Source organism: Vulpes vulpes, chromosome 4 (assembly GCF_048418805.1).
Source record: "Vulpes vulpes isolate BD-2025 chromosome 4, VulVul3, whole genome shotgun sequence".
Taxonomy (NCBI): domain Eukaryota; kingdom Metazoa; phylum Chordata; class Mammalia; order Carnivora; family Canidae; genus Vulpes; species Vulpes vulpes.
In genome coordinates this window covers 93,226,806-93,254,602 of record NC_132783.1, presented here as the reverse complement: position 1 = coordinate 93,254,602, position 27,797 = coordinate 93,226,806, and the positions used below count along the sequence as shown (strand labels likewise).

At 57.9% G+C, this 27,797-nt stretch overlaps 1 protein-coding gene across 2 annotated transcripts in view; it reads right to left on the bottom strand.

Moving 5' to 3' along the window:
- Positions 1–1,210: 1,210 nt before the first annotated feature.
- Positions 1,211–27,797, bottom strand: part of LDB3 (LIM domain binding 3) — a 56,267-nt gene continuing 29,680 nt past the window's right edge. For both annotated transcript variants that reach the window (XM_072756419.1, XM_072756418.1), the window contains 6 exons: positions 23,364–23,506; positions 16,943–17,297; positions 15,811–15,991; positions 15,169–15,289; positions 9,692–9,807; positions 1,211–4,051 (listed from right to left, as the gene is read on the bottom strand). In XM_072756419.1, coding sequence (XP_072612520.1) covers positions 3,962–4,051; positions 9,692–9,807; positions 15,169–15,289; positions 15,811–15,991; positions 16,943–17,297; positions 23,364–23,506 — 1,006 coding nt within the window. In that variant the 3' untranslated portion in view covers positions 1,211–3,961. The remainder of the gene's footprint in view (positions 4,052–9,691; positions 9,808–15,168; positions 15,290–15,810; positions 15,992–16,942; positions 17,298–23,363; positions 23,507–27,797) is intronic.

Below are 27,797 nucleotides of genomic sequence, written 5' to 3'. Positions count from 1 at the left end.
AAGCAGGGGGAGCAGCAGAGGTGCAGGGAGAAGCAGGCTCCCTGCCGCTCAGAGAGCCCATGGTGGGGCTCAAGCCCAGGCCCCTGGGATCATGAGCTGAGCCGAAGGCCGACGCTTAACCCACTGAGCCCCGGTGCCCCATGTGATAGGCATTCTTGCTGCCCGCTTCCCCCAAGCATCTCTTTCTGAAGGGACATGTGGAAGGATTTAAGGAATCCAAAGATGGGACCACCCCATTGCTGGTAACGCTGACGATCCTGTTGGTATTTCCAACAAAAGTCATTGCATTTGGCTCTCGAAACACCTGTGAGGCAAGTGTCATTACCTCCACTTTGCAGAGGGATGAGAGACACTCTCCCAGTGTCACTGCAGTGATGCTAGATCAGCCTTGACCTGAGCCCTGGTCTTAACATGTCAAAGCCCCTGCTCATTCCGGGGCCCGCTCCCACATCTGGAAAATGCCCAGGGGCTCTTAGAGGCCCTCCAGCTTTACAGTCTGTGACTCTAGGAGCCTGGGGGCGGGGTGTCTGCATCTAAATTGCTACAGCTTTAAAAAGTGCTAAAATAGCATCTTGTTCCTTCTTGCAATTGCACAGCTCTTCCAAAATCTGATTGAGGTGCTAAAAAACTCAAGTAAATTGTGAAAAATTTCTCTTTTTATGTAATGCCTGGAAACAGAATACCTTAACAAAGAATGAATTGGTTTTGTGGATCATGATATCCTCTGAAAGGTCTTCCTTTTTAAAAAAAAAGAAAAAATTGCCTTGAGAGGGTTTCTCAGAGCTTATCTCAAAACAAAAGACATGGAAGAAAATACAGCAACTTTTCTAGAAATGAAGCCATTTAGAATAAAAATAAATAAATCTGAAATATTTCATCACCTAGTAGCCAAATAAAAAAACCTTTCCAGAAAGAAAAAAGCAAAGCTTGGTCTTCACTTTATTATTTACGTGGTAAATTCCCTTTGTATGCAAGATATTTGTATTATTCGCATATCCCTGTCTGTTGAAACGAGTCAATTAAACTGCTTGTTGGGCCAGACAGCCAACAGAGCAAGTGAGTTTTATGTGTGTTCATACTCCACAGGACATTTTGTTTTGTCTCAAACTTTTTTTTTTTTTTTTTTTTTTTTTTTGCAGCCACACAGAAATAATCTGCTTTTGGTGTCATGTGAAAAAAAAAAAAAAAAAAACCTTAACACAGAAAAATCTGTATTTGCACATCCTTTTTAGGTTTTATTGTGCTAAAAAGTAGATTCACACAAGCAAAAAAACAAAACAAAACAAAGAAACATGCAAAACATTTTTGTGCACACGTCTAACACACTTTCTACTTTTGAAATCTGAAAATTAAAAAAAAAAAAAATCCCAAAGCAAGAGTACTTGGGTTGAAACGCTAACATTATAAAAGCTACATTCCTGACACGAACACTGCAGACACAAGTCACTCCGTTGCAAAAAGTTAAGGTTTCTAAGTGTTACATAAACGTCAATAATGAGGAGACAAGAACTGTAGATCCAACTTGTACTCCCCAGAGGAACTATTAGAAATTGCCTGGCGTCCTAGGACACCCTGATGTTACCTTAAAGTAGATCCCACCTTAACCCCAAAGCTATACCCACCCTGCAAACACTGAGGGAACCCCGTAATCAGAACTACCTCCTTCTCCTGTTGCCTTTAAGATGGTTTTGCCCTTCTTTTGTGTTTTGGTGAATGAGAGTCCCTCGGATCGACACTCGGCTCTGAGATGTGGAAAATCCAAATCAGTTAGTGACCCGACGAAGTCCTCCAGGAGGCCTCCTTTCTCGTTCCATCCATCAGGTACTTCGAAATGATCGCACGTGCACGCGGGCACGGCCGTGTGTGCATGAGGCCTTTTAAAAGATATTTTTGGAGACTTAACTCTCAGGAACTTTTCTTTCTTTTCTCGAGACCAGTCCCTGAAAATGTGTTTTTGTTTGTGCTTGAAGAGAAAACCTTTTTTTTTCTTTTTTCCTAGAGCTTTTCTGTACAGCCAGCGACCTCCTTATCCCCGTATATTTGAACTTTCCAAAATTAACAGAATGCTCCAAGGTACTTGTTTGCAAGTCCTGAAAAATCTCAGTCACTCCCAGCAGGTTTTACTGTGTGGTCCTGGAGATGGACTTTCTTACCGTGCCGCAGGTGGAGAAGGGCCCTGTGATAGGAACACATTTAAGGCCCTCCTGGTGCTCCCTCGGGGACGGCTCCCCCCTTGGGAGAAAGGCCAGGGCCTCCTGCCGCTTCTTAGGGACGCATCCTGCGGCTTCTTTCTCCCCGGGGAGAGGGGACACACTCGGTAGGAAGGCAAGCCCTTGGAAGCCTCAGTTCTCAGAAGAAAATATGTTCTAATGCATTCTCGGAAAACATGCAAAGAGAAAACCCAAAGCAGGAGCGAGGAGAGGGGCGGGGCGTTGCAGGGGCCCGGGGCAATCGCCTGGCACCCCTGGAAGGCCTGCATCCCGTGGGCTCCGTGGGCCCGGGGCTTCCCAGAGGGAGAGGCTGTGCCCCAGCGGCTCCGCCCCAGCTGGGCCCTGGGGACGATGCCTCGACAATCTCATGATCTTGACTCTCAGCCCCAGCGGTGGGCAGGTACGTGGGCCCTGTTCCCTCCCTGTTCCCTCCCCGTTCCCTCCCGACAGTCAAGGCCATGGCCCGGGGAGGCCAAGCAGGCCCGGGCGACACCTGCCTCTAGGGACACGGGAGTGCGCTCCCCTTCCCAGCCTGGCTTGGGCTGGAGGGCGGGTGGGGGGGGGGCGGAGGGGCATTCTGCAGGGCATGGGGGTGCTGGAGGGCAGGGGGTGCGGGGGTGTGCTGGAGGGAAGGGGGGGTTGGAGGACAGAGGGGGGCCGGAGGGCAGGGGGCTAGAGGGTGCCAGGGGGGGGGGGGTTGCTGGAGGGCAGGGGGTGCTGGAGGGCACGGGAGGGGGCTGGAGGGCACGGGGGCTAGAGGGCGTGGGGGGGGCTGCTGGAGGATGGGGGTGCTGGAGGGCAGAGGGGGGCTGGAGGGCACAGGGGTCCTGGAGGGCAGGGGGGCGGGGCTGGAGGGCGGGGTGCTGGAGGGCACGGGGCGGCTGGAGGGCGCGGGGTGGGGGCTGGAGGGCGGGGGGGGGGGGGGGGGGTTGGGGGGGGGAGGGGAGGGCAGCCCAGGGCTGGGGGCGCAGTAGGAGCGCGGCCCCACGGGAGGCAAGACGCCCGCCGAGTCGCCTTGAGATCTCCTCTCAGGCAGCAAAGCAAAACTGGAGAAGGGCAGCTCCACCTCCCCGCGCACGTCAGGAAGGAGCTAAGCCTTCCGGGGACATGGGATGTGGGAGACGGAAGTGCAGTGGCGCAGGGCCCAGGCGGTGTGGGGTGTGGGCCGCAGCCCCCCAGCCCCCTCCCCGGCCCCCCTCCCCGCCCCTGGGGACACCTGCTGGGCCCCAGCCCTGCCTGAGGTCTCCCTCCCGAGGGACAAGGGACTGACGAGGAACATGCTTCCTTTTTAGGCGCCGAGAGCCACCCTCAGCCTTGGCTCTAAATATAGCCAACGGGCGGGTGGCCCTGCAGTGGCGGCCTTGCGGGGGTGGCCTGCGGGGATGGCCCTGCGGTGGCGGCCTTGGGGGGGGTGGCCTGCAGTGGCCGCGGGTTGGCTCCCCCGCCCGGGAGCGCGGTGCCCCGCAGGGTGACCATCGAGTGTCCCTGCAGTCCTCGAAGCCTGCCCCAGCCCAGTGGGGACCTACAGCTGCAGCCGCGGACTCCCTGGAACTCGGTCAGGCATCTTCGTTTGGCTTCTAGACTCAGCTATGCAAGTACGCACTCTGCGTGCAGAAGAAGGACTAAAATCTTACTTCAAAGGGCTCAGTAGCTTCCTGTCTCCCCCTTTACCCCCAGAAACACCAGCCTCCTTGCTCCTCTGTCGCCGGCAGCAGGCGGCCGGCCTGTCGGCGTCAGGCGCTCCGGGCTCCCTACACGTTGATGGCGTGCGCGTGCTTCTTGCACAGGGGCTTGTCCTTCTTGGAGTAGAACGGCTGTCCCTCCAGATTCACATGGCACACCTGCGAGAGAGCGTGGCATGAGGCACGGCCTACCTCTCCCCGCCCCAAGCCCTGGCGTGCTTTCTTTAGATTGTGTTTATTTATTCCTGAGAGACACAGAGAGAGGCAGGGACACAGGCAGGGGGAGGAGCAGGCTCCCTGCGGGGACCCCGAGGCAGTCACGACTGGAGTGGAAGGCAGATGCTCCCCCGCTGAGCCCCCCAGGCGCCCCTCACCACTCTAAAGTCTTAATGCCTTAAGCAGAGTAGAGGGTCGAACTACAAAAAATTTAAGACTTCCAAAGAGGAGCTGGGAACTAAATTCAAATGAAATTAAATGGAATACACAAAATACAAAAGATGAAGATGATCCATCGATGCTCTCCAAAAGGTACAAGAAACCAATACAAACTCATGAGTCACTATCCGCAGAGGCGATTAACATCCAAAAAAAAAAAAAAAATACCGTGAGTAAATGAACAAACCCATCAGAAAAAATTATCCTCACTAATAATTAAAGGAAAAATAAATCAAAATCTCCGTGAGAGACCACTGGGTACCTGTTAATCTAACAAAATCAAACAAACAAAAACCCTCAATCTTTTGTTACCTTTAATGTTACAAAACCGCAGCCAAAGTAAAAGAGAAAAAAAAAATACAAGCAACAGTAAACAATGCCAAGAGGGTCAGGCCTCCTTGCGCCCTGCTAGGGACACAGCCCAGGGAATCGCCCCAATCTCCTGCGGGGGATGCGGCAGCCCGAGGGAGCCCTACCGCACAGGAGGGGTTTATCTTGCCAAACCTACTGCATGGGACAAGGTAGGCTCAAGCGCAAAACCGAAAACCACTAAAACGTCTCTCTGCAGGGAGACGACGACGTAAATTCCCGCCGTACGTTGTCCAGTGGGATGCGGTCACGGGAAAGGTCAGTCCAACATGGGAAATGGCATGCGGGGAGATACTACAGGAAACGAAGAGGCAAAGTTATATGTCCCCGTGATGACAACATATGAGGGCAGTTTGAAGATGGCGACATCACAGAAAGAAGAAAACCAAGTAATATTTGTTGAGGTTACGGCAGGTCAGGCGGGAGGCCAGACCCTCTGTCTGCATGATCCCATTAATTCTCACGAAGACGTACGGGAAGGTATGACTTTCCCCCATCTCACAACTGAAAACTGCAGCTCCGAGAGCCAAGTGTCTCGCTGAAGCCGCAGACCAGGCAAGTTGGGGAGCTGGGTCTCCAGCTCCAGCTCGATTTCGATTTCCCCATGCCCCCCAGAAAGAGGGGCTACACTTACTTGAAATTGTTCTGGGCATACGGACGTGCACGGAGGTAGCCCTCCACGTTTGCTGGACTACGGGTGTGTAGGCCAGCCCTGGGTGCGGGATAGGCCAAGGTGTCGGCGTCCGCTGGGAAGTCACAGTGGCTGGGATGCGGCCCAGTGTCATAGAGGACACGGAATACACCAAACAGGGAGCACAGCTGGGGACCACATCCCAGACACTGACATCAGAACAGGTGCAGGAAGGGCTGCTCTTGTGGCTCAGCGTATGCCCTTAGGCTCAGGGCGTGACCCCAGGTTCCCAGGATCGAGTCCCGCATCAGGCTCCCTGAAGGGAGTCTCCTTCTCCCTCTGCCTGGGTCTCTGTCTCTCTCTGTGTGTCTCTCATGAATAAATAGATTAAAAAAAAGAAGAAAAAAAAAAGATTTTCTCTCCCTCTCCCTCTGTCCCTCCTCCCCTCTTTGAAAGAGGCGGCAGGGAGAGTTCTCACATACAGAGGCACGAGGATAGACAAATCAGCCTCTTGAGAGGATCTCAGGTCTGCACGTGTGACGGCTCTGAGACAGCTGGAAAGAAAAGTGGTGCCATAGTGGGCCCCTGAGCCAGTGAGAATGTTACGCCTGGGATTACTCAGGATGGCCGACGGGCCCTGGAAACCAATGACCTAAAACAAGTGACTGAGTGGCGCCTGGGTGGCCTGGTCAGTTAGGTGTCTGCCTTTGGCTCAGGTCGGGATCTTGGGGCCCGGGGAACAAGTCCCACATCAGGCTCCTCGCTCAGCAGGGAGGAGCTCCTCCTCGTCCTCCCCCATCCCTGCTCCTGTGCTTTCTCTCTCTCTCTCTCTCTCTCTCTCAAATAAAGAAATAAAATCTTTAAAACACAGAAGTGGCTGAAAGCATCGCAGGTGGGCGCGGTGATGTTGAGTGTAACCAGGCTCTCGTGGGCTTCAAGCTGCTGGTGAAAACATGAAGTTGAGCCCAAGGTCCGACCGTGAGGATGGGCCAGATGGAGACAGGCGGCTCTGGAGCCAGTCATCAAGGAGCTGCCTGAGGACATCTGGGGCTCGGCTGTGAGACCCCACCTTGTCTGGGACAAGGCTGCCCACTTGTGAGACCTCTGGGGTGAGCTGGAGAGCTACCCGGAGGCTAAAGACCAAGAAGGGAGGACGGCCAGAGCCTTGGGGGTGGCCCATTGATAAGATGGAGCTGAGGGCAGAAAACATCATAGAAAGGTCGGGCTCAGTGTCCTGGGCTGGGAGACTGGGGGATGCACGGTGGCTTCCTAGTGGAGACCCCCAAACTACTCAGCAGAAGGTCCAACCCGCGGGCTCTGTGGTCTAGTGACATCAGGACCTGGTAGGAAGGAGTAGTGGTCATGGCCAGTGTTGGAAGGCAACGAAACAGAGCAGCGGTCGCGGCCTGTGGCACCGCCTGCAGGTCCTCCGCTGCCCTCCTCCCCGATGCCCACACCAGTGGGGATGGGCTGGAGGCCGGGAAGACTCCCGGGAAGAGAGGAGCCCCAGGAAGACACCTCTGACCCGCTGAGATGGGCCCCACATCCCTTCCGTTGGAACTCAAGTTCCAAAGCCAGGCAGGAGCTTAATCCCTCACCCCACTTGACACAGCCCTTCTCAGCCATTATTTTATTTTTTTACTTTTATTGTTGTTTTTCTTATTGAGAGAGAAGGACAGAGAGAGAGAGAGGGTGAGCATGGAAGGGGAGAGGGAGAGGGAGAAAGAATCTTCAGCAGGCTCCAGGCTCAGCACAGAGCCTCATGCGAGGCTCAATCTTGCAACCCTGAAATCGTGAGCTGAGCCGAAATCAAGAGTCGGACGCTGAACTGACCGAGCCCCCAGGGGCCCCATCTCAGCCATCATTTTATATGCCTGAGGCTTTGGAGGGGCTGTCTTGTTCTGTAATTGCTTGTATGTGCCAACTTTGTTTTCCTTTCAAGATCCAAACTCCTTGAAGGTGGAGATTTGTATTTCCCCAAACTCAAGCAATATTTGGTAAATTGAAGTAGCCTCAAGTTATCTGCTCTCCTGAGATCTGACTGATGGGAAAACAAGCTTATCAGCTGGAAGAGCCAGTTTTGATCTTCCTAAGTCTGTTTGTTTTAGTTATAAGAAAACATATGTTCATCAAAGATGAGTTAGAAATATAAAGTGATGGAAAAGGACTCCCCTTGCCCCCCCCCCCCCCAAAATAATCCTCAGAGTTTTGCCATCAAAAGATTGCCTTCCAAAAATCAAAACCAAAACCATGTTCCTCTTCGGTACATCTCAGCAGGGCAGTGAGTGGCCCAGAGGCCCATCCTGGTGGAAGACGCAGGATTCACCAGGCTGAGTCTCCAAAGGACAGGATCTGCCTGGCTTCCCGGGTAGACCCTTTGGCAGCGCGACGGGTCTCTCAGGCCTTTACTGGAACTTGCTTGTAATCGTGGCCTGAACAACCCTATGCTCTCCTGCTCCTTCTGGTTTCTCTCTGGGGTTTGTGCCACTGTCAAGCTCAGCCAGACTCAGTGGCGCAAGGGAGCAGCCTCAGGCTCACCCTTTGCCATGGTGCCTTCTGCATGTGACATCAGCCTGCCCTGAGAGCACAGACCTTCTGTGCCACGGCCTGCCCTAGACCTTCTCCAAAGTCTCTTGGATCCTTCTAGAAGTTGGGCCACCAGGCTTGCAGGCGGTGTCTTAGCCTCAGACAAGCCGCGGCTTGAACGTAGGGGTCGGAGGGCCCTGTGGGCCTCGCTGAGCCGCGGCTCTGTAGGGGCAACCCAAAAGCTCATAAATCTTTTTTTTTTTAAAGTCCGTAAATTAACATTGTTGTCCCTCTTCGGTGGGGAGGGCCTGATGTAGGTAAAGGACCCTAAAAGGCCATTAGAAACAAATTTTCCAAAAGCTGGAAAATCAGAGTGTTTTGACTGAATCGTGTTGTTTCCTCCCCCAAATTCACATGCTGAAGTCCTGACTCCCGGGACCGTCAATCGACTCAGCACGGGGACACACCGGTGACCTTATCCAGAAGCAGGATCTTTGCAGATATAATTAAGCTGTGAGTTAAGTAAGATGAGCCCTTAATCCAACACGACCAGCGTCCTTATAAGAGGAGAAGCATATAGAGACGGACGCACGGAGAACGCCGCATAAGGACACACACGCAGCGGGCAGGCTGCCGGGTGACCCCGGGGCCAGAGACTGGGGTCCTGCGGCTGTGACTCAAGGAACATGAGGACTGCTGGCAACGGCTGGAACCTAGGCCCTGCCGACACCCGAAGCTGGACTTCCAGCCTCCAGAACCACTGAGAGCAGCAGCGTTTAGTCGCTGAAGCCATCAGACTGTGGTCGTGTAACCCCAGCCCTGGCAAGTGAAGGCTTGGAGTCAACACAGGGCACCCACCCCATCACCCCCTAAAAGGTGGAGTGTGGCTGTAGCGTGGAGCCCGGAGTGCAGCAGACTTTCTGGCGAGGGTGGTCCTCTACCGGAAGTCTATAAAATTGTCCGGTCTAAACCACGTGGATGCCTTAGACATTGCCACACTTCACCTCGAGCAGCTCTGCTAAAACAAACAGGACAGTCGTCATCGCAGCTCGCTGGTTTTCCCAAGTAAAGTCCAACCGATCGCAGACTCACATTACAGGCCTTTCCCAGGGAGGAATAATTCTCGGATCTTTTTTTTTTTTTTTTTTTTTTTTTTATAATTCTCGGATCTAAGCAGAGTCTCCACGTCAGTGAACTGACTTCCGTGTCCCCTCTCCAACCCCACCCCTCGCAGGGAAATGCATCTCACGGGGAAATGACCCGGCCGTTGAGTAGACCTCGACGGCACATGGGTAAGAGTTCATCCTGGGCCCATGTCAAGGCTGCCTGTCATGTCAGGAACTCACACTACTTAGGAAAGTAAAGGGATGCAGGTTCTATCAAAGGAGCCTTCTCTCAGCTTTTCATAGAATGAGTCAACGGGCTCCAATCCAGTGTTTCAGGGTGAAAATCTGGGGGAAAAATGCTCGAATCGCTTCATCATATCCACAGCAACTGCTAGGAAACCAGCCTGCTTGGCTCTGACCCAAGCATCATTTGCTGCTTCCAACTATGAGGGCCATGCTGGTGAGGAAGCTGCTGGCTTGAAGATCCTGAGAGGACACCCTGTTTTCCTTAATGGAATGGGGAGCCACAAGGCCACGTTGGTTCCTAAGTAACTATCAGTAATAAAACTCCGCTAGACTGTGACGTACGGAGGCGCCACGTACCTGCCGGCTCTTAAAAACCATCAGAATATCAGAATGTCACACTGAAAGGATGTGGAGAGCTGACCGCGCGGCCCCACTAGGCCCCTCCTGCCCCTCCTCGGAGAGTGAGAACCCCGGCCAAACACATACTGCGCAGATGAAGCAGGTGTCGTGCCAGGTATGCCCCAGGGCTTCGATGAACTTGTCGCCGGCCTCCACAGGGAAATCACAGCCATGACACTTGGTGCTGAACAGGTTGACGTAGTCTGAAATGAAAGGCAGAGTGAGGACCGGGCCTCCAGGCAGGCTGGGAGAAGCATGCTGGCCATGCTGACCCGCTGCCATAGCAATGACGCAGCCCCCCGGGTCACCAAGCTGGGGTAGCGGGTGGGACCTGCTTGGTTCCTCGTCATCATGCAGACAAAATGCTCAGCTACAGGGCTGTGTTCTTTTCCTAGCAATAATTGGCCCTGGGGTCGTATGGATTCACGCTTAGTTGCTACTCTGTGCTGGTTTGATTTGCAAACACTTTCCAGATCTCTCATTAACTTTCTACAGGGTGATTTTCTCCTCTTTTCTCTGTCACCCAAACAGACCAATCTCCCCAAAAAAGAAAAAAAAAGATGTTTCCCGATAGCTATGCTTAATTTGGAAGAAGGAGAGCCCTTAACATTTTTAGCTGTTAGACAGTATGTTCTTTGCCTAGCGGTTCTTTGGTCATTGGGCATTTGGGTTCATAACAAACTTCCGCTCCTGGAAACAATATTTGAGCTACTGCGTGAAGACGTGCCTCCCTGCCCCACATCACCGAAGCGGTAACAGTACCAAGTACTGTTTGTATGATGCTCTACAGTTCGCCAAGTGTTCCCGCACACATAGCCTCCTCCACCAGCATCTCGATGTCCTGATCCGTGGGTTAGTCAGTCCTAGTTTTCTTCCCACCCTCGACATGGTGCCTGGCACACAAGTCAGTACCCGACACATACGGCCCGAGAGCGTGAATGGATGAACCAGTGAGTCAACAAGCCCATGAATGAACTTAATCTTCTAAAAAAGTCCCTCAGACATTGAACTTTCATTGTTTTTCTGTTTTGTCTTGTGGATGAGGAAGCCGAGGCTTGCCAGAGTCACGGAGCTGAGATGCGGTGGGCCGGGTCCCAACTCCAATGCAAGGGCTGTGTTCTCTGGGCACGGGGGCAAGCGGCCGACCACTCGGTGCAGAACCTTCCAGATTCCTTCGGAGCAGCCGGACGCCTCTCACAAAGCCTTCATTCCCCTCCAGGTGCCCTCACCTCTCCTCGGCTCTGCCGCCCATGGCCTCCCCTTACAGCTTCCCGTCTCTGCTCCAACCTCCTGTGGGCGGCGTGCGCGCTCGCCACCCCTGCCCGCGAGCCAAGAGGCAGTGTGCCACGGGGACGGTGGGTTTGGGTTCTGAAGAACCAAAGCTCTGAGCTCAAGTCCTGGCTCTGTTCAGGAACCGGTCCTTCCAGGGGGAGTTGCCTAACCTCAGCGCCTGTTTCGGCGTCTGCAGAACGGGAGCACGAAGCGGTACTCGGGTCCCCGGGCCCTGAGCCATGGGCTTGCTGTGCGGGCTCGGGAAGGTCACGTATGTGGAGGGACTTGGCACAGGACTCAAAAACGTGGCTCTTACTGTGAATGTCTTTATAAATGACGAAAGAAGGGGAAGAAACGTGGTTCCGGGGCCTACTCGGCCCCAGCCCCATACTAATGCTTTTCTAGGTTTCCCGTTTCATCTTCACTGTGCAAAGATGCATTATTCCCATTTTAAAGACGAGGCAACTGGCCGCAGAGGTTCTATCCCACGGGCAGCACGGGGCCAGCTCCCTCCTCTTTCCAGGACTTCATATGGGGCCGAGGTCTCTCCTCTTTCCAGGACTTCCCACGGTCTCTAGCTCTCTGTCTGCCTTTGAGCTCTGATACCTTCCATCTCTCGCCTACTTTTCCCGATGCATGGTTTCCCGGTCCGGGTCTGACTGGCATTTGCCACGTGCAAATGCTGTCACAAAGTCAGAGCAGGTTTACGACTCCTCTGTGCTCTGCAGGAGCCAGCATGGGTGAGAAGCGGGGCCCCGGCCTGCCCCATCTCCGTTGGGGTGGAGCCCCGCGCCCCTCCTCGGCCTTCTCGCGCCTCACTCCGGGCCCAGGTGCCCTGGGCTCTCTCCTCTACCTCAGGCTTGTGCAGGAACCAGGCCCGGGCCTGGAAAGCCCTCCCTGCCTTGCCTACCTGGATCTCCCAGCCCTTTGGGCCAGGTCTTGCTTCCAGAAAGTCCTCGTCCCCCACCCCACCCAGGACGGCTGAGCTGGCCTTCCTGAGGGCTTCTCTGGGGTTTCCCTGCCTTCTCACCAGATTCGTTCATTCATTCAATCATTATCTCTTGACTATCCATTTATGGGCCAGCATATCGCAGGATAAGGTATCCGCTTGAGGTTTTTGAGGGCAGAGACCCACTCCTAATGCTCAGCGTCTTTCACAGTAACTGGCACACATTTGACGGACACGTGATGAATGGACAAATAAATGATTCGGGAAACCTTATTGATGATTCCTTCTCTCGTTGTGCAGCCTAATAGTAAAGCTCTTACAATGGAACGTCCAGTCTTGCCTGCCGATAGGTTTTTCTGCCTTGTACTTGATTCCGTATGGTCTGGAGAACTGCCACTTTGCTTTAAAATCTGGTAGCACAGGTCTTGATCCTAAAATTTTTTTTTTAAAGGTCACATATTTCATCATTTACCCCACCCCCTAAAAAATCTGAGAATATAATTGGAATTAAGTTTGTGCCTGTGGCTTCCCCACCATGAGCAAAATCTAGTTCCTCATGTATTTATTTCTTTATTTCTCCTATTCGGTCTTTGTAATTTTCTTTGACTAACTCACTTATGCCCCAAGTTGAATTCATACCCTGTAGTTAATGGATTTTATTGCTATTGTAAAAGGGTTTCCATCCATCAAATCACAGGTGCTCTCTCTGTTGAAAAAGGGCTTAGTGCTTTCCGAGAGCGGTGGTTCTCCAACGTTAGGATCACTCCAAGCGTTCACTAAAACACAGATTGCTGGGCCCCACTCCTCAGAGTTTCTGATTCAGCAGATCTGGGGTGGGGCCCAAAGATCTGCATTTCTGTGATCCTGATACCGCTGGTCTTGGGATCATACTTTGATTCTCAAACTTAACTGAGTATAGAATCATCTGGGTGGAGGTAGGAGGGTGATGAAATTCTGCATCTGTAGGTCTGGGAATTGACCTTCTATACTTTAAAGCTTCCCAGGTGACCATGATGCCCCATCAGGTCTGGGTGCTGCTGCCCATCCGTGAGGGGGGCTGACCTTCCTAGCTCTCTCATTCATGCACAAGGGATCATATGTGACAGTGTCAGCTCATCGTGGCAGTTGAGAAAATCCGTGAGGGGGGCTGACCTTCCTAGCTCTCTCATTCATGCACAAGGGATCATATGTGACAGTGTCAGCTCATCGTGGCAGTTGACAAAATCTTTTTGAGTCTAGATCCTATCATTCTGGCATTCTCCCTTCTGTCTTTTCTTCCAAGTTGTTGATAAAAATGATGACAAGGTACCACAACAAGACACCACCTCACCCTCATTAGGATGGCTGCTATCAAAAACCCAGTAAAATAGCAAGTGTAGGCAAAGATGGAGCAAAATCGGAACCCCGTGCATGGTTGGTAGGATCGTAAAATGGTGTGAGGCTGTTATGAGCATAGTATGGAGGTTCCTGAAAAACTCAAAAATAGAAATACCATGTGACCCAGCAATCTTACCTTGTGGCATATACCCCCAAAGAACTGCAAGCAGTTCACAGCAGCATTATTCACGATAGCCCAGAAGTGAAGCAACCAAAACGTCCATCAGATTGGGGGGGGGGGCGGGTGTTACTATGGAGAGGGGCAGTGATCATAGTAGAAATCTATCATTCTTCTGCAAGCCTCAGACACGAATTCTAGAAGTTGTAATGCTTTTAGTCAATTAATAATAGCAATCCAGGTTTTTGTGGGTTTTTTAAAAGGTCTTATTTATTTATTTATTTAGAGAAAGAGCATGAGCAGGGAGGAGGGGCAAAGGAAGGGGGAGAGAGAGAGAATCCCAAGCAGACTGCGCACTGAGCGCAGAGCCCAACATGAGGCTCCATCCCATGACCCTGAGATCATGACCTGAGCTGAAACCAAGAGTCGGATGCTTAACTGACTGAGCCGCCCAGGTGCCCCAGTAACAGAGTCTGTACTGGCAGGACGACACAGCTACTAATTATCTACTAATTATCTAACAATTATCACCACACACTCCCAATAAGGGAAAAGACATTCTTATGTTCTCCCTTTTACAGATATGGAAACTGAGGCACTGAGTGACCAAGTAGCTAAGTCATTCAATGGGTGAGACCTACAAAGAGATCTCAGCCAAGAAGCTTTTTGTCCTACAATCTGTTGCCAGGGGAGAATAGTGTTGCTGCTCTGCTTGCCCCCTGGAGGGGCTGCGGTGTTCTCTCCCTCCTGACTCTCAAGTCTGCGAACTCCCTGTGTTTCTTTCTGCCCTCAGCTTTGCTGCGCAGGCGCCGTTGCTCTGTTTCCCTTCAGCAGCAGCACGCTGGCTTCTCCCTCTTTTACTTGGTGCTGATTTTTTAGTTCGATCGTCTTAACTCCATGTCTAGGCACCTCTGCTGGAATCAGCCTCGCATCCTCTTCCGAGAGAGGCAGTCTAAGGGGCGCCTGGGCGGCCCAGTCGGTTGAGCTCCTGACTCTGGATTTCGGCGCAGGTCATGATCTCAGAATAGTGCCATCAAGCCTGGTGTCCAGCTCCCCCCGGGGAGTCTGCTTTTCTCTCTCTCTCCCCCTGCTCCTGCCCCTTCCCCACCCCACCCCCGACTCAGGCGCTCTTTCTCTCCAAAATAAATAAATAAGTCTTAAAAAAAATAGGCCGTCTATGAATAAATGAATAAATAAATGAGAAAGTGGCTCATCAGCCAGGACAGCTAATTCTCTAATGGAGCGCTCCCTCTACAATAACTTATTCCAAGTTTTAAGGTAAAATGTAACATTTTGGGGAACATAGAAACTCTGAATTCAGGCAGGGAGATTACGAGACTCTGAAGGAACATCGGAGGAGCAGGGAAAGGGATTTTCACGGGCTCCTGCTTGAGGGTTGCCCACTTCCTGGGGTTAGTTCTCACCACGCCACGTGGGGCAGGTGTTTCACAGGCCCCTTTGTACAGATGCGGGCAGTAAGGCTCAGACAAGCTGAGTAACTCGTCCAGGGTCACAGAGACAGCCCAAGGTGGAGCCTGAACAGAACCTAAAACAAAGTCCAGAGCCACAGCCTTTTCAAACTCCAGATCAAAATCATCTGGAAGGTTTCCCAGGTGGTTGCAAAATGCCAATGCGTGACCCACATATTTGGTGCAGAGAAGGGAACGGAGATCGAGCGTGCAAAAAAAGAGAAGATGAAGAAGGCGGCGCTACGGGCCTGGCCCCCGCCCAGCAAAGCCCGATTTGGCTGCTGGGAGCCTCCTAAGGGTGCCCCGGAGTGCGTGCAGGCAGGGGTCCCCATGCTGCTGCCCCCCCACGTGGGGCCTCCCCCAGGCACCGCGGTCCTACCTTTCTCACAGTAGGGCTCCCCGTCTTCCATGTGGAAGAGGCTGTTCCCGAAGGGCTTTTTGCAAGCTGCGCAGACGAAGCAGGTGGTGTGCCAAGTCTGCCGCAGGGCGTGCATCACTTCCTGGGGGAGAGCCTCAGCTCAGGCTGGGAGGGCCGGGGGCAGCGGGAGCTGGGCGCCCTCGGCCTCCGCGGGCGCATCCCGTCGGGGAGCAGGGCAGGCGAGCCCGGGAAGGGGGCCCTGGACGCGCGGAGCCCAGGCCCAGAGGGCAGGGAGCTCACACTCGCGTAGCGCTTGCTGGGGGCCAGGTTCTGTGACCAAAGCACCCTCGAGGCTGTTAGGGAAGCTGTGGTTCTCCCAGCTTTGCCTAGAGGGAGCGGCTGCCAATGGGAGCCGGGCCACCTGGGCACGGTGGGGTCACCGAAGGCAGCCTGTAAATGGACTACTTGCTTTGCAGCAGGGGCCCCGGCACCCAGTCACCTCTGCCCCTGCGCTCCTGGGGCACAGCACCCCCCCCCCCCCCACCCAGGACAGCAAGCTGCTCTCGCTGTCAGCCACCTCCTCCTCCTAGCTTCCCAATGGGGCCCCATGGAGGGGGTGGACGGGCAAAGACAAGGGTCAGGGGAGAGGTGCCGCCCACTTACCCCCATGATTTTGGTGTTGCACTTGGCGCAGATCGGAGCAAAGAACTGCTCATAACAGCGCTCGCAGTAAACGTTGCTCTGCTCCTCCACGAAGCACACGTCCGCCAGGGAGGTCTTGCAGTAGGCGCAGTTGAACTCCTCCGGGTGCCAGGAACGGCCCATGGCTACCAGAAAGGGGCCCCTGGGGGAGCGGTGAATGGCACCTGTCAGGCACCCTGAAAGCCTGGGGCCAGAGATTCTGGACCCCCAGCAGCGTGCAGACTTTGGCCCGATGACCCTGACTTTGTGATCGTTCTAATGAGCAAATGTGAAGTTCGGAAAAAGCTCTATGCAAACCGAGATTCATCGTTGCATCAATAACAATAAAGAGACAGCGGGGAGGGACTCTGGTATCTGCCGGTGGGGGGCAGGAGGCACGGCTACCCCGTCCTTCAGTGGACAGCTGATGACCGATGATCCACCGAGGAGGGCTCCCCTGCCCCGTGCGGCTTAAGAAGAAACGCGCCTTTGCCAGCTTGTTTAGGCCTCACAACAACCCTAACAGGTAGGACTGTGGTCCCCACTTTCAGATAAGGAGGCTGAGGCACAGAGAGGCGAGGCCAGCTGTTCAAGGCTGCAGACCCCGGGCACAGCCTGGGCAGCCCGGCTCCAGCCTAGCAGCAGAGCAGTGAGACTACGAGACGTTTTGCATTTTATGTTTTACTTTTCTGAACTCTCTACGTCCGTGAAAGGACTGGGCTTCCTTCCAGGGTGGCTGCTGCCCACCTCAGGCCTGAGCGGCCCTGGCCTGTCCGGGAAAGACCCAGGGTCAACCCTAAGGGAAAGCTGGGTCAAGGCCAGCACCACCCGCCGGCTTGCAGCATGCCCACCAGACCCACCAACAGCAAGACCCGGGGTCCCCGAACCCGGCCTTGGCCTGGGGGCGGCCCTGGCGCCCAGCAGCCTGCTGGGAGCTTCCTCCACTTACCTCACGCAGTCATCCTGACTCCCCAGGGACATGGGTGTCCCACGGGTGTGGAAGCTGGAGCCCCAACGGGGCCAGACAAGCTGGCGAGCCGGGGGAGGCTGAGGCCACCAGCGGGCAGCCTTCGTGTCCCCCCCACCCCAGGGCTCAGGGCACAGCTGACCATACCTGATGACGTTGTTGCAGTGGCCGCAGAGCGGGGTCCTGCTGCTGGCTGGGAAGCGCTCCGCCCGCTGCACGATGCCCCTGGCCAGGGGGGACACTTGGGGCCCCGGGGGGCCGTAGGCGGGGGCCCCTCGCGGCAGGGTCTGTCTGCTGGCCGAGCTGCTGCTCTTGCCAGGGGCAAACTTCTGAGAGAAGCTGTCATCCGCCACCCATGGGGGACGGCTGGCTGACTCCACGGGGCCGCCACCGTAGGCTGCGGACGGCGTGGGGCTGTATCCCGGGCCCGGGGCCGGCGAGGGGGTGTAGGGAGCTGGGCTGTAGCTGGGCCCCGGGGAGGGGCTGTAGGTCGCCGCGGGCACTGCCAAGCCAAAAACAGCCCAAGAAAAGTGCATCAGGAATTCCTTTCCCCCACGCCCACCCCGGCCAGGGCCCCGGAACGGAGGCCTGTGACCTGCCGCCTAATCCCCGTATTTGTGGAGGATGCAGTCCCCAACCTCCGGACGCCCAGTGCTGGACCCGGGAGCCCGCATGGGCTGGGAAGGGACATCAAGTCTCCGGAGGCGCCACCAGAGGCCTGCAGGTCGCGGGGAGCGGGCCCAGCGCGCCTAGGTCCCCCCGCTGGGCCGGGCCTGGAGCCGGGCAGCGTGGCCTTGACCCCAAGTGCTCTCAGTTGCACTCTGACTGGCAGCGGGACACTTGAAGTGCCTCAGGCCCGTGCACTTGCTGAACCGGGACCTAGTCCAGACCTTGGGACAAAGGGGCGGTTGGATTTTCGGGTTCAGGTTTCACGTTTAGCCATTAATCATCAGCTCAATTTGTACTGGGGGGAGCATTTCACCTTGGTTTGATCAGGGTGGGGGGTCTGAACCATTCAGAGGGAGCCTGCACACAGGGGCTGGGGTGACACAGATTTTCTGGCTGCCTCTGGGAGCCCCTGCTCCCCATCATGGCTTTGGGGGGCACAGAGTAGGCCTGGGCAGCTGCGAGGACATCACCGTGAAGTCAGAGCACAGGACAATGTGCTGCGTCCCTTCTGGAACCCCTTCCTGCAGCTTTCCCAGAGCTGAAAATTCTTTTGGGGTGACGACACAGAGGAGCACTGCAGCTGCTCACCCGAGGCCCTCCGAGGCCCGGGCCCTCAAAACACAGGCTTTGAGGTTCTGCTTCCTCCCACGTGGAGCCTGCACGCACATTCCAGCCAGGGAGGTTCCAGAAGCCTCACCTGCCGTCCTGGGGAAGCGTGTTGGGGCAGCCTCCCTCCATTCCCTAGCCTGCCCCTGTGGCTGCATATGCCGAGTGGTGCTGAGACAGACCCGTCGGTGTCCAGCTGGGAAGGAAGGTCTTGCTCAGGGGCTCATGTCCCCCCTGCCTCTGTCTCTCCCACCTGGCCCTCCTGACCACCTGGGGTGGCCTGTGGCCAAATGCTCTCCTCCCAGATGACTGGCCCTTCAGAGCCAGGTAACACAGGAACCTGTGCTGTGGGTGGGTGGATGGTGGGTGGGTGGGTGGGTGGGTGGGGAGCGGGAGGGATAAGTCCTCCAGGCCCCGCACTGGGGCCATCCTGGGAGCGATGCTGGCCTCGGAAGGTCACACCCTGTCTGTGAGGAATCCATCTTCTTCCCACTTACTAAGGGAGTGGCTGGGCTCCTACCAGGTCACCGGGCTAGTCTCCTGAACCATGAGGTCACTGGGGTGCAGACAGAGCCAGTAAATGGCAGAGTGAGTCTCCAAAACCATTCCTTTGCCCCAAGCTGCCTCTGTAAAGATGAGTCTAATTTCCAGAAAATCTTGCCGCACCATGTCATTGAAGAGTAACGACCGACTTGGAGGACATCCTACCCACTGGCATCTGCGCAGCACAGCCCTAGGTCGGGGCCCAGTGCTACTATGCCCTGGCCGTGTGTCCTCGGGGAAGTCCCTTACCCTCTCTGGGCCAGAATGTCCTTCTTTAAAAATGGCATTAATCATTCTTAGTACCTTGCGGGGTTATCATAAGGATTCGAGGGGACAAGGAATATAAAGTGCTTAGCCCAGTGCCTGGCACAGTGCATCACTTCACGTTAGTGAGGACAGTGACTCTGGGTCACCGGGTCTCTGGGCCTGGGTGGACTGTGAGCTCATCTAACTGCCTGATGGGCACCTGAGGGAACCGGTCCAGGGAGACTGAGGGGTATTGGGGGTGGGGATGCGAGATGTGACATCCTGAACTCAGATAACCTGGAACTGAGTCTGTGGCCAGAGGTAGGAAGCATGATGCCCCTGCCTGCCTCAAAGGGAGTGGCAGGGACCTCCTGGAAGGACATGATGCATGCACTCTGCAAATATGGGAGGCCTAAAGTCGAAGCATCAACACGCTTCCTAACAACCTGTGTAGCACCCAAGTGCCCAGAGTAGGGGGTCTCAAAGTGCTAGCAGCAGGGGTGATGAGGGGAATGTCAGCAGGGAGATGGTGTGAGGATAGCTGATCTAGTAGAATTTCAGTGCAGCTTCATTCCTCTCTTTTACACATAATGGGGTCCTAAGCAAGATTTTGTCCCCCACTCCTTTGCTTTGTAAAGTGGGGGATCTCGGTGGAAGGGGATTAAGAACAAAGCCCCAATCCTATGCCACTGCACAGCCCTCTGTGGCCAGTAAACTCTTGAGATGTGGCGAGTCCAAATGGAGATGTGCTACAAACATAAAATACACGCCAGATTTCAGGGTTTGGCTAGTGTAACGCTACAAAATGCCTCATTAATAATTATTTTATATTGATCATATATTAAGATGATGCTTTAAAGATACTGAGTTAAATAAAATGTCAACATTATTTTCACCTGCTTCCTTTTCCCTTAAAAATGTGGCTCACCAGGAAATCTGTTTTTACTGGGGCTGCCGCCCTCATCAGCACAGCGGCCACCTGGTCTCGCTGCACGCAATGCTTGCTGCGACCGGTGAGGCCCGGGGTGCTTTCCATCCCGTTCTGCAGCCGGAGGAGCGGAGCTGGGTGAGGAGCCTGGGTGACACCACAAGGTTTGGGGCTCCGATGTCCTGCTTAACCGCGGAACAGGCCGAGCGTGCCCCTTCCAAATCGGGCCCTTGCCCACTTTCCTGCTTCCCTCCAGCAACGCGAGCCTGTTCCCTCCGCAGGGCAGACTGTCCGCCCCCTCCGGAAGGCCTTCTGGGCTCCCCGGGCCAGCCTGGTCTGCACCCCCCCCCCCCCCCAGGGCTCGGCGGGTTGGAGGCCTGCGGACTTGGGCCCTGCTGGGGCAGCGCTAGGGACCTCGGGTCCCGCTGGGCTGTGCTAGGGGCCTTGGGTCCTGCTGGGGCTGCGGGTAGGGACCTCGGGTCCTGCTGGGCTGTAGGTAGAGTCCTCGGGCTGTGCTGGGCCGCACTAGGGACCTCGGGTCCTGCTGGGGCTGCGGGTAGGGGCCTTGGGTCCTGCTGGGCCGTGCTAGGGTCCTGGGCCCCCGCCGGGCTGCGGGTAGGGCCGGAGGAGGGTAGGGCCGGAGCAGCCTCCCCCCCCCCCCCCCCCCCCCCCCCCGCCCCGTGGCCTCCGCGCCCTTCCCGCCCCTGCCCGCGCCAGCAGCCGCTCCGCATCCCACCTCCCATCATCTCCCACCTCCCATCATCTCCCACCTCCCATCATCTCCCACCTCCCATCATCTCCCACCTCCCATCTCCGGGCCGGGGCTGTTGCTATTTCTACCCGACGGGCTGAGGCCCGGCTAAATTAGAAGGTGCGGGTCCATCTCTAATTGGCAAGTTCAAAAGGCCCCTATCGCACTCGGGGGCCGCGGGGATGTGTAATTAAACAAGGTGATTTCCGACTCCTTCCAGGTCGGGCCTGCCCCTCCCCCCGCCCCTCCCCCTACTCCCGCGCCCCAGGTGCTCCGCAGGGCGCCGCGCAGGCGCGGAGGAGGCCGGCGGGGTCGGCGGAGGGCGGGAGCGGCCCGGCCCGCGTCCCCGCGTCTCCCCGGGCCGCCTGCCAGCCGCCGGGCTCCCGGGACAGGGGACAGGGGCGGCGGCCGGGCGCCTCCTCCCCCGCGGGCGGGCGTGAGTTCACGTCTGCGCGGCCCGGGAGCCGCGGAGGGAGGGGCCGCCTGCGCCCGGCCCGGGGAGCAGGGGCGGCGCGGGCCGCGCGTCTTCGGAGCCCTGCCGCCCCCTGGCGGATCCGCCGCCGACAGCCCGCGCCCGGGGCCGCCCCAAGGTGTCCCGGAGGCCTCGCCTGCGCAGGGAGCCGCGCCCCGCCGCGCCGAAACGCTCCTGCTCCTGCGCGGGCGGGGGGCGGGCGGGGGGGGGATGCAGAGCCTCACCTGCACGGGGGAGTGTGTGTGTGCAGAGCCTCACCTGCACGGGGGAGTGTGTGTGTGCAGAGCCTCACCTGCACGGGGGAGTGTGTGTGTGCAGAGCCTCACCTGCACGGAGGGGGGGGGTGCAGAGCCTCACCTGCAGGGGGGGGCGCAGCCTCACCTGCATGTGTGTGTGTGTGCAGAGCCTCACCTGCACCGGGGTGTGTGTGTGCAGAGCCTCACCTGCACCCGGGCTGGGGGCCACAACCTCACCTGCACCCACTGGGCTCACCTGAACTCCTCTCCACCCTCTGTCCCCTGGCCCCAGCCTCAAAGGGCAGCCGTGTCCTCCGGCTCCCTGGATCCCTGGGAGATTGTCCCCCATCACAGCCAGCTCCGAATTGCTCCCTAATCCTGTGGATTTGGAACCTCAGAACTCGGAGTCCCTGCCTCCCCAAGGACAGGGGAGGACACATCCCGGGTGCCAGGTGCTGGGCCGCATGCTTCATTTCATCCCCAGAACACGAGGTCTACATAGCTTCCTGCCCATTTTTCCAGAGCAGGGAATTCAGGCGGCGGGGATGAGGTGCTCCGCCCGGGTGGGTGTGGGTATGAGGCCCACTCAGGAGCCGGTGTGATGCTGAAGTGGCCCCTCCGCCCTGCCTTCCGGGTGAGGGCCCCCGCGGCCCCCCGCAAACACCCAGGCAAGCTATCCGCAGTTGAGGCCCTTGCTGCCCAGTCCCCAGCTGCCCCCCACATCAGCTCTCCAGCTCCCCTGAGGTCTCTCATTGTCCCTAAGAACTCCCGTCTGCCTCTGCTGTTTCCTTTACCTCATCACTTCTTGATCAACTCTCCCTCTCTTGCAAGACACAGAGAAGCCCCGTCCCTGTCCCCATTCTTCCCCAAACGAGTCATCAGCGTCCTCACCCCACCACTGTTACCATAGGTAAGCAGAGTGCGAGTGTAATAATTTGGGAGGGGGCGGAGAACAGTGGGAACACTACTGCAGGAGGAAGACACCACCATGCCCTTGTATTCAGGGTGGCCCTAAGAGAAAGTGTAATGCTCTCCACGAGAAGTGTGCGCGCACCTCAAATCCTGTCTCAGCCACCCATGGAACTCGCACCAGGGTCGCCCTGGGAGCCCTTGTGACCACGGCCCGTGTGTTTGGCCGCCAGAGGGCACGGTTCACAGCCTCTCCTCGTGCCACTCCTTCCCCCCGACGTGGGTTCCTTGCCCGCATCCACACACTCATTTATACCTTCACTCACGACCTGTGCTGAGCAGGCCGAGTTCTAGGCCTGGGTCGGGTGCGGGGTGTACAGGGAAGAAAACCCGCCGCAGCCCTCCCTGCCTTCCTGGGAAGGAGGGGCCGGTGGGGTCCCCGGCGGCGGCCGAGATGCCCACAGCCCTCCTGTGACACACCCATAGGCCAGGCACACACGCCCCCCGCCAGCCGGGGACATACCAGCTACAGGGCTCTCAGCTGTGCTGCGGGGGACGGGGGCTGGGGTGTAAGCCACATTAGAATTGCCCTCGGGCTCTGGGGAGCCTGCCAGCCTGTGCCTAGGAAAGAGGGGCTCCAGGCCGAGTCCTCACGCCTATGAGGGGCTGGGCAGTGATGCAGTAGGGACCAGAGCAACAGAGCCGACGGCCGAGTGAGCTCGGCTGGCCCTGTGCTGGGTCACCGCTGCTGCTGATGGCGCCCCCCCCCCCCCCCCCCCGCCCCGCGCCCCCAGCACCCTGCCTCAGCGCAGGAAACCAGCACCAGGCGGGATGCGCATCAGGGCTGCCAAATCCCGCGGCATTTTCACTGCACCTGCAGCTGCACCTTGCAGCTCTCGCCCGCCCCACACTCCTGGAGGAGCTAGCTCCTGCCCTGAACCCTGGCGTCCTTCATCTTGAGCCTGGAGATGCCCAGCCAGGAACCCTACCGTCCTAGAGCTGGGCGGCTCCGTCCCTGGCTGCCACCTCCTCCCCAGGACCAGAGGCAGGCTCCACAGGACTCTGGCCCACACTGGGGGCAGGGGTGGGTGGGTGGGATGGCTCGGAGTCTCATTAGCAGGGTGCCTGTGGCCACAAACGCTCTGGGATGTGGCCGAGCAGCCACGTCCAGCCTGACCACACGGCCTCCCCTCTCTTCTGCCTCTCACCTGGCTGGTAGACAGAAGGCCGGATGCTGGCGGTGGTGACAACCCGGGGCTTGGGCGCAGGGGCAGCTGAGGCCTCACTGTATGTATGAGAGGCGGGTGCCGGAGAGGTCGCCTTGGCAGGGCTGTAGGCAGAGGCCTGGGGCCTGGAACCAAGGGGGGAGGAGTTAGCAGCCAGAAGGACAGCCCCACCCAGGCCCTGGGGCCTGCAGCCCTGGCCTAGCTCCTCCATCTTCAGGAGCCCCTGCGAGGAGGAAGCCTGACAGAGGTCACTGGGGAGCTACCCGAGATCCTGAAAGAAAGACCCTGGTGGCCTTGGAGGAGGGGGAGCTGCTTGCGAGTCTGGTTAGAACATACAGCCCCCTGCTGGTGCCGCCACCTGGGGAGGAGTCACCAGCCACACGGGGCGGGGCGGGGGGGGGGGGACATATGGAGGAAGCCCCTGACTCCCTGGGGAGTCAGGTGGGGCTGGGCCGAGCAGGAGCGGGCGAGGGGGGCAGAAGGGGGTAGCTGCCCCCATCCCTCAGCCTTTGGACCTTCTGGGGCACAGCCGCTGACCCCCCCATTCCCCTTCCTGCTGTTGCTGGAGGGAGCCAGCAGGCCTCAGGTCTGGGTGCTCCAGGGAGGGCTCCTGGGAAGCCGGGGACCCCCATCCCCAACACACACACACAAGTACATGCAGAGGCTTCTCTGCACAGAGTTCCTGTTGGCCTCTTCCCACGGAGTTGGCGGCCAAAGGCTCTGAGCAGCCTCTTGCCCCTTATGACCCAGGAACCATGGGATCTCAGGGCCGGGGTGGGGGTGGGGGGGAATGTGCCCCAGTTTGTCGCCCACCCTCAGGAAATGCCGTACTGGGCCCCTCCCCTCGGAGAGCTAAAGGCTGCAAGAACTGGGGTGAAGCAGCGTGTCCAACTTGGTCTCATTCCCAGTTCCACTCATCAGTGAACAAGCCCCCCCCAACCCGCCCTTTTTAAAATTTAAAACAGAAGGACACCTTATAAGCATACCCTTGGTCTCTCCCTACATCTTTCAGATCCCGTTGGGGACCACAGGTGCACACCCTGGGCAAACGGGGCCTTGATGGGGATGCTAGTGACCCCCCACCCCTGCCGCCAGCCCATGGCTTCCCACCTTCCTTCCAACTGCTCCCCATGGGCTGGGGCGCTGGGCAGAGTCAGTGGGTCAGGAGCCACCTTCTTCCCCAGGAGGGGTGGCCCTGGGTTAGATCCCACTGCCAAGCTCCTGAGTGGATCCATAAGGGTGTGCGGTGCCCCCGATGGTACAGAGTAGAAGCAGCCCTGAGGCCCGTGTCCCAGGCTGTGGGGAGCACACTTACCGTGCCCAGTTACCTCTCCTGGTGGGGCCGGGCCGTTTTCTCCCCTCCCCGAGCCTGCCTGCCCTGCTCTGCCCAACCAAGTGCAGGAGGGGCCTTACTAGAGGGGGCAGCACCAAGGGGTGCTCAGCTCCCATGGCGGCAGGAGGCTGGGGGTCAGGGGGCTTAGCCACTCTCCGTCGTGGAGGAAGCTTTGCCAGCACCCCGGCAGCCACAGGTCCTGTGTCAGGGGTTGGCGCTGGGGGAGGAGGCAAGGATGGAGGCAAGTCCCCATGCCCCCCACGGGCTCCCGGGGCGTGGTCCCTTCTGCCCCACACAATGCTGGAGCTCCCCCCTGAGCCGGGCCGGCGTCTGGAGCTTCTCCATCCGACTGGGGCGCATCTGCGCACCTGCCCACATAACAAGACATTCCTTACCCCTGCGAGCTTTCTTCCGTGTGTCCTTACCTGGAGAGATTCGTGTGCAGGGGCAAGCGACGCACTAAGGGACCCCAGGAAGCTGGAATCCAACAGCCCTTGGAAGCCCGGACGGGCTCCCCCTGAGGCTGGAGTGGGGCTGGGCAGCACTGGGTCCTCGTGGAGCGGGGGTGGCCGCGGCACACAGGCCCACGGGCCACTCTGCCCACCCTCCGTCCTGCCTCCAGCCGCACCAGGGGCCTCTGAATCCCGCCCCAGGGAACCCTGGACCTTGGCAGCGAGACCCTGGGAGGGGAGCACGGGACACTGGGAAAGCAGCTTGACAGCTTGAGGTGCCCACAGAGGGTCGTCCGTCTGGCAGCGACCCCGCGACCCCCCCCACCCCACGCCCCAGCCTCGGCTGGGAACGCAGGAGGTCAGACTGAAATGTGGCAGCTCCCGACACTCAGGACGCCCTGCGGGCCAGGGGGTTTGTGCCCACTGTGTCCCCATCCTTAAACACAGATGTTGCGTCGATGTCTTAGCAGATGAGAAACTGAGCTTCAGAGAAAGTAAGTCATTTTCTGTAGATTAGAGGCGGTAAGTGGAGCAGAGATTTAAGTCGCATGACGTCAGGTGCCTCTGGTGTCACCCGCTCTCTATCAAGACAGCAGAGAGGGTGAAGGAAGAGGGCGCACCAGTCACTAAGTATCTGCCCAGACCTGACCCACTTTACATGGTCAGGTCAACACTGCCTCTGCTGCCTCCTCCAGGGAGCCTCCCTTGACTTCCCCAGGCCATAGGGACAGTTGCCATTCTTCCCTTTATCCGGGTGGTTCGGGGCCTCTCTTTGTTATCTAACTGTGTGTGTCTGTGTGTGTGTGTGTGTGTGTGTGTGTGAGAGAGAGAGAGAGAGAGAGAGAGAGAGATAGAAGGAGAGACAGAGGCAGAGGGAGAGAGGGGGAGACTTTGTTCCCGTCTTCAGAACACGTGCTGGACGCAGGGCAGCACGGCCCCGGCCCCGCGCTGAGCCCCGCAGTGACCCCCAGTCTCCCTTTCGCTCTCAGGACCAGCGCGCTGGGTCTGGCCCCCCAAGGACCCCGGGGTCCTCGCCCCCTTGGACCCGGCGGCCAAGGGGTGGACGTGGGCAAGGCCTCTCCTGCCTCCCAGCAGAGGGCACGGCGGGCACTGTGGGCAGTTACCTCGGGCTGTCCGCAGGGCTGGAGGCGGGGGTGGCGGCGGCGGCACGGGCAGCGGCTGCGCTTGGGGGTGGCGAGGCTGCACTGCGGGGGGCGGCAGCGGGCGGCTGGGCAGAAGCGGGTGGCAGCGGGGTGGCAGCCTGGCTGGTGCACACTGGAGCATGCTCAGTGGGGGTGCTGATGAGGTGGGACCAAGAAAGACAACAGGTCAAGGGGGCCCCCGGCACGGGGGGTTGGGGGGCTGCGGCAGAGGCAGGCTGGGCGGAAGGCACCATCCACACTGCAAACGGAGTAGAATCTTCCGGAAGGCGTGCTTCCGGCTCCAGGAGAAAGCTCCTGAGGGCCCAAGAAGGAAGGGTGGCAAGCACTTGGGGGACCTCAGGACCGCCAGAAATGGTCTCCAGCCTGGCGAGTCCCCCCCCCCCCCCCAGTTTCTGGGTACGTCCTAATTCGTCCTTCTCGATCTATACTGTGAAGATACAGTGTGGTGGGAAAGCGGACTGCAGTGCCACCTGGGGCTCCGCCCCCATCCGTCTTCCTGCCCCTGCCCGTGTGGGCGCTACAGGCATGACGCGGGCCCGAATGCGCCCGGAGGTGGATGGACGCGGGCGGCCAGGTCGACGGCACCTGGACCAGAGGGGCGGCAGGGGGATTCCAGAGGGCAGGCAGCGGTGTCCCCGACTGGGAGAACCCCCGGGGTCTCCCACTCGCGCTGGCTACGGTCTGGCCAGCAGACCCAGGCAGCCCAAGGATCCCCGGGCCCTGGGAGGCTGCCCCACGCTCCCGAGGGATGGGCACATGCGGGCCCTGCAGTGGGGACAGAGAGGTCCTGTGCTGCCAGCGTGGATGGGCGGCCCGGGCGGGGGGAGGGGAATGTCCCAGCAAAGGGCGGCAGCAGCCGGGGACCAGGTGCCCGCAGGCCCACCTGCTCCCGGGCTCCTGTAAGTGCCCGTCCCCCCAGCCAGGCCGGGCACAGGAGAGCGTCGGAGCCTATGGCGACGGGACTGGGCTCCTGCCATCCGCATGGCAGGGCACCATAAAGATGCAGTTATGGGAAAGCAAAGAAATGCACGTTCTCTGCTCATGAGAGTTTGCACGAAGACTTGTAGTCGCTGCAGTAGCAGCAGGACACACAGCTCCCACAAGCGGACGAGACCGCCCAGGTGCCTGAGTCACTGGTCGGGCTCCTACCACCTGCCAGGCACGCGCCTGTCCTTCGTCCTCACAACAACCCCCGGTTACAGACTGTTTCACCCACGAGGGAGTGGAGGCTGAGGCAAGGCAATCGTGCAACCTGAGCCCGCACTGGTGCTGCCTGCAGGATCCAAGTGACGTGCAGGGGTCGGGGGCCTTACCCAGCGCCCCACGCGGAGCCTCAGGGAGAAAGAAACTTCTTGTGATTAGCGAAGCAGACTCTTTGCCCAACAAAACACACTCTTCCCCCTTGAGGACAAGCGGGATCCTAACCTCCCCTCTGGGTGTGCTTCCCGGGCCTGTGCTCAATGACTGA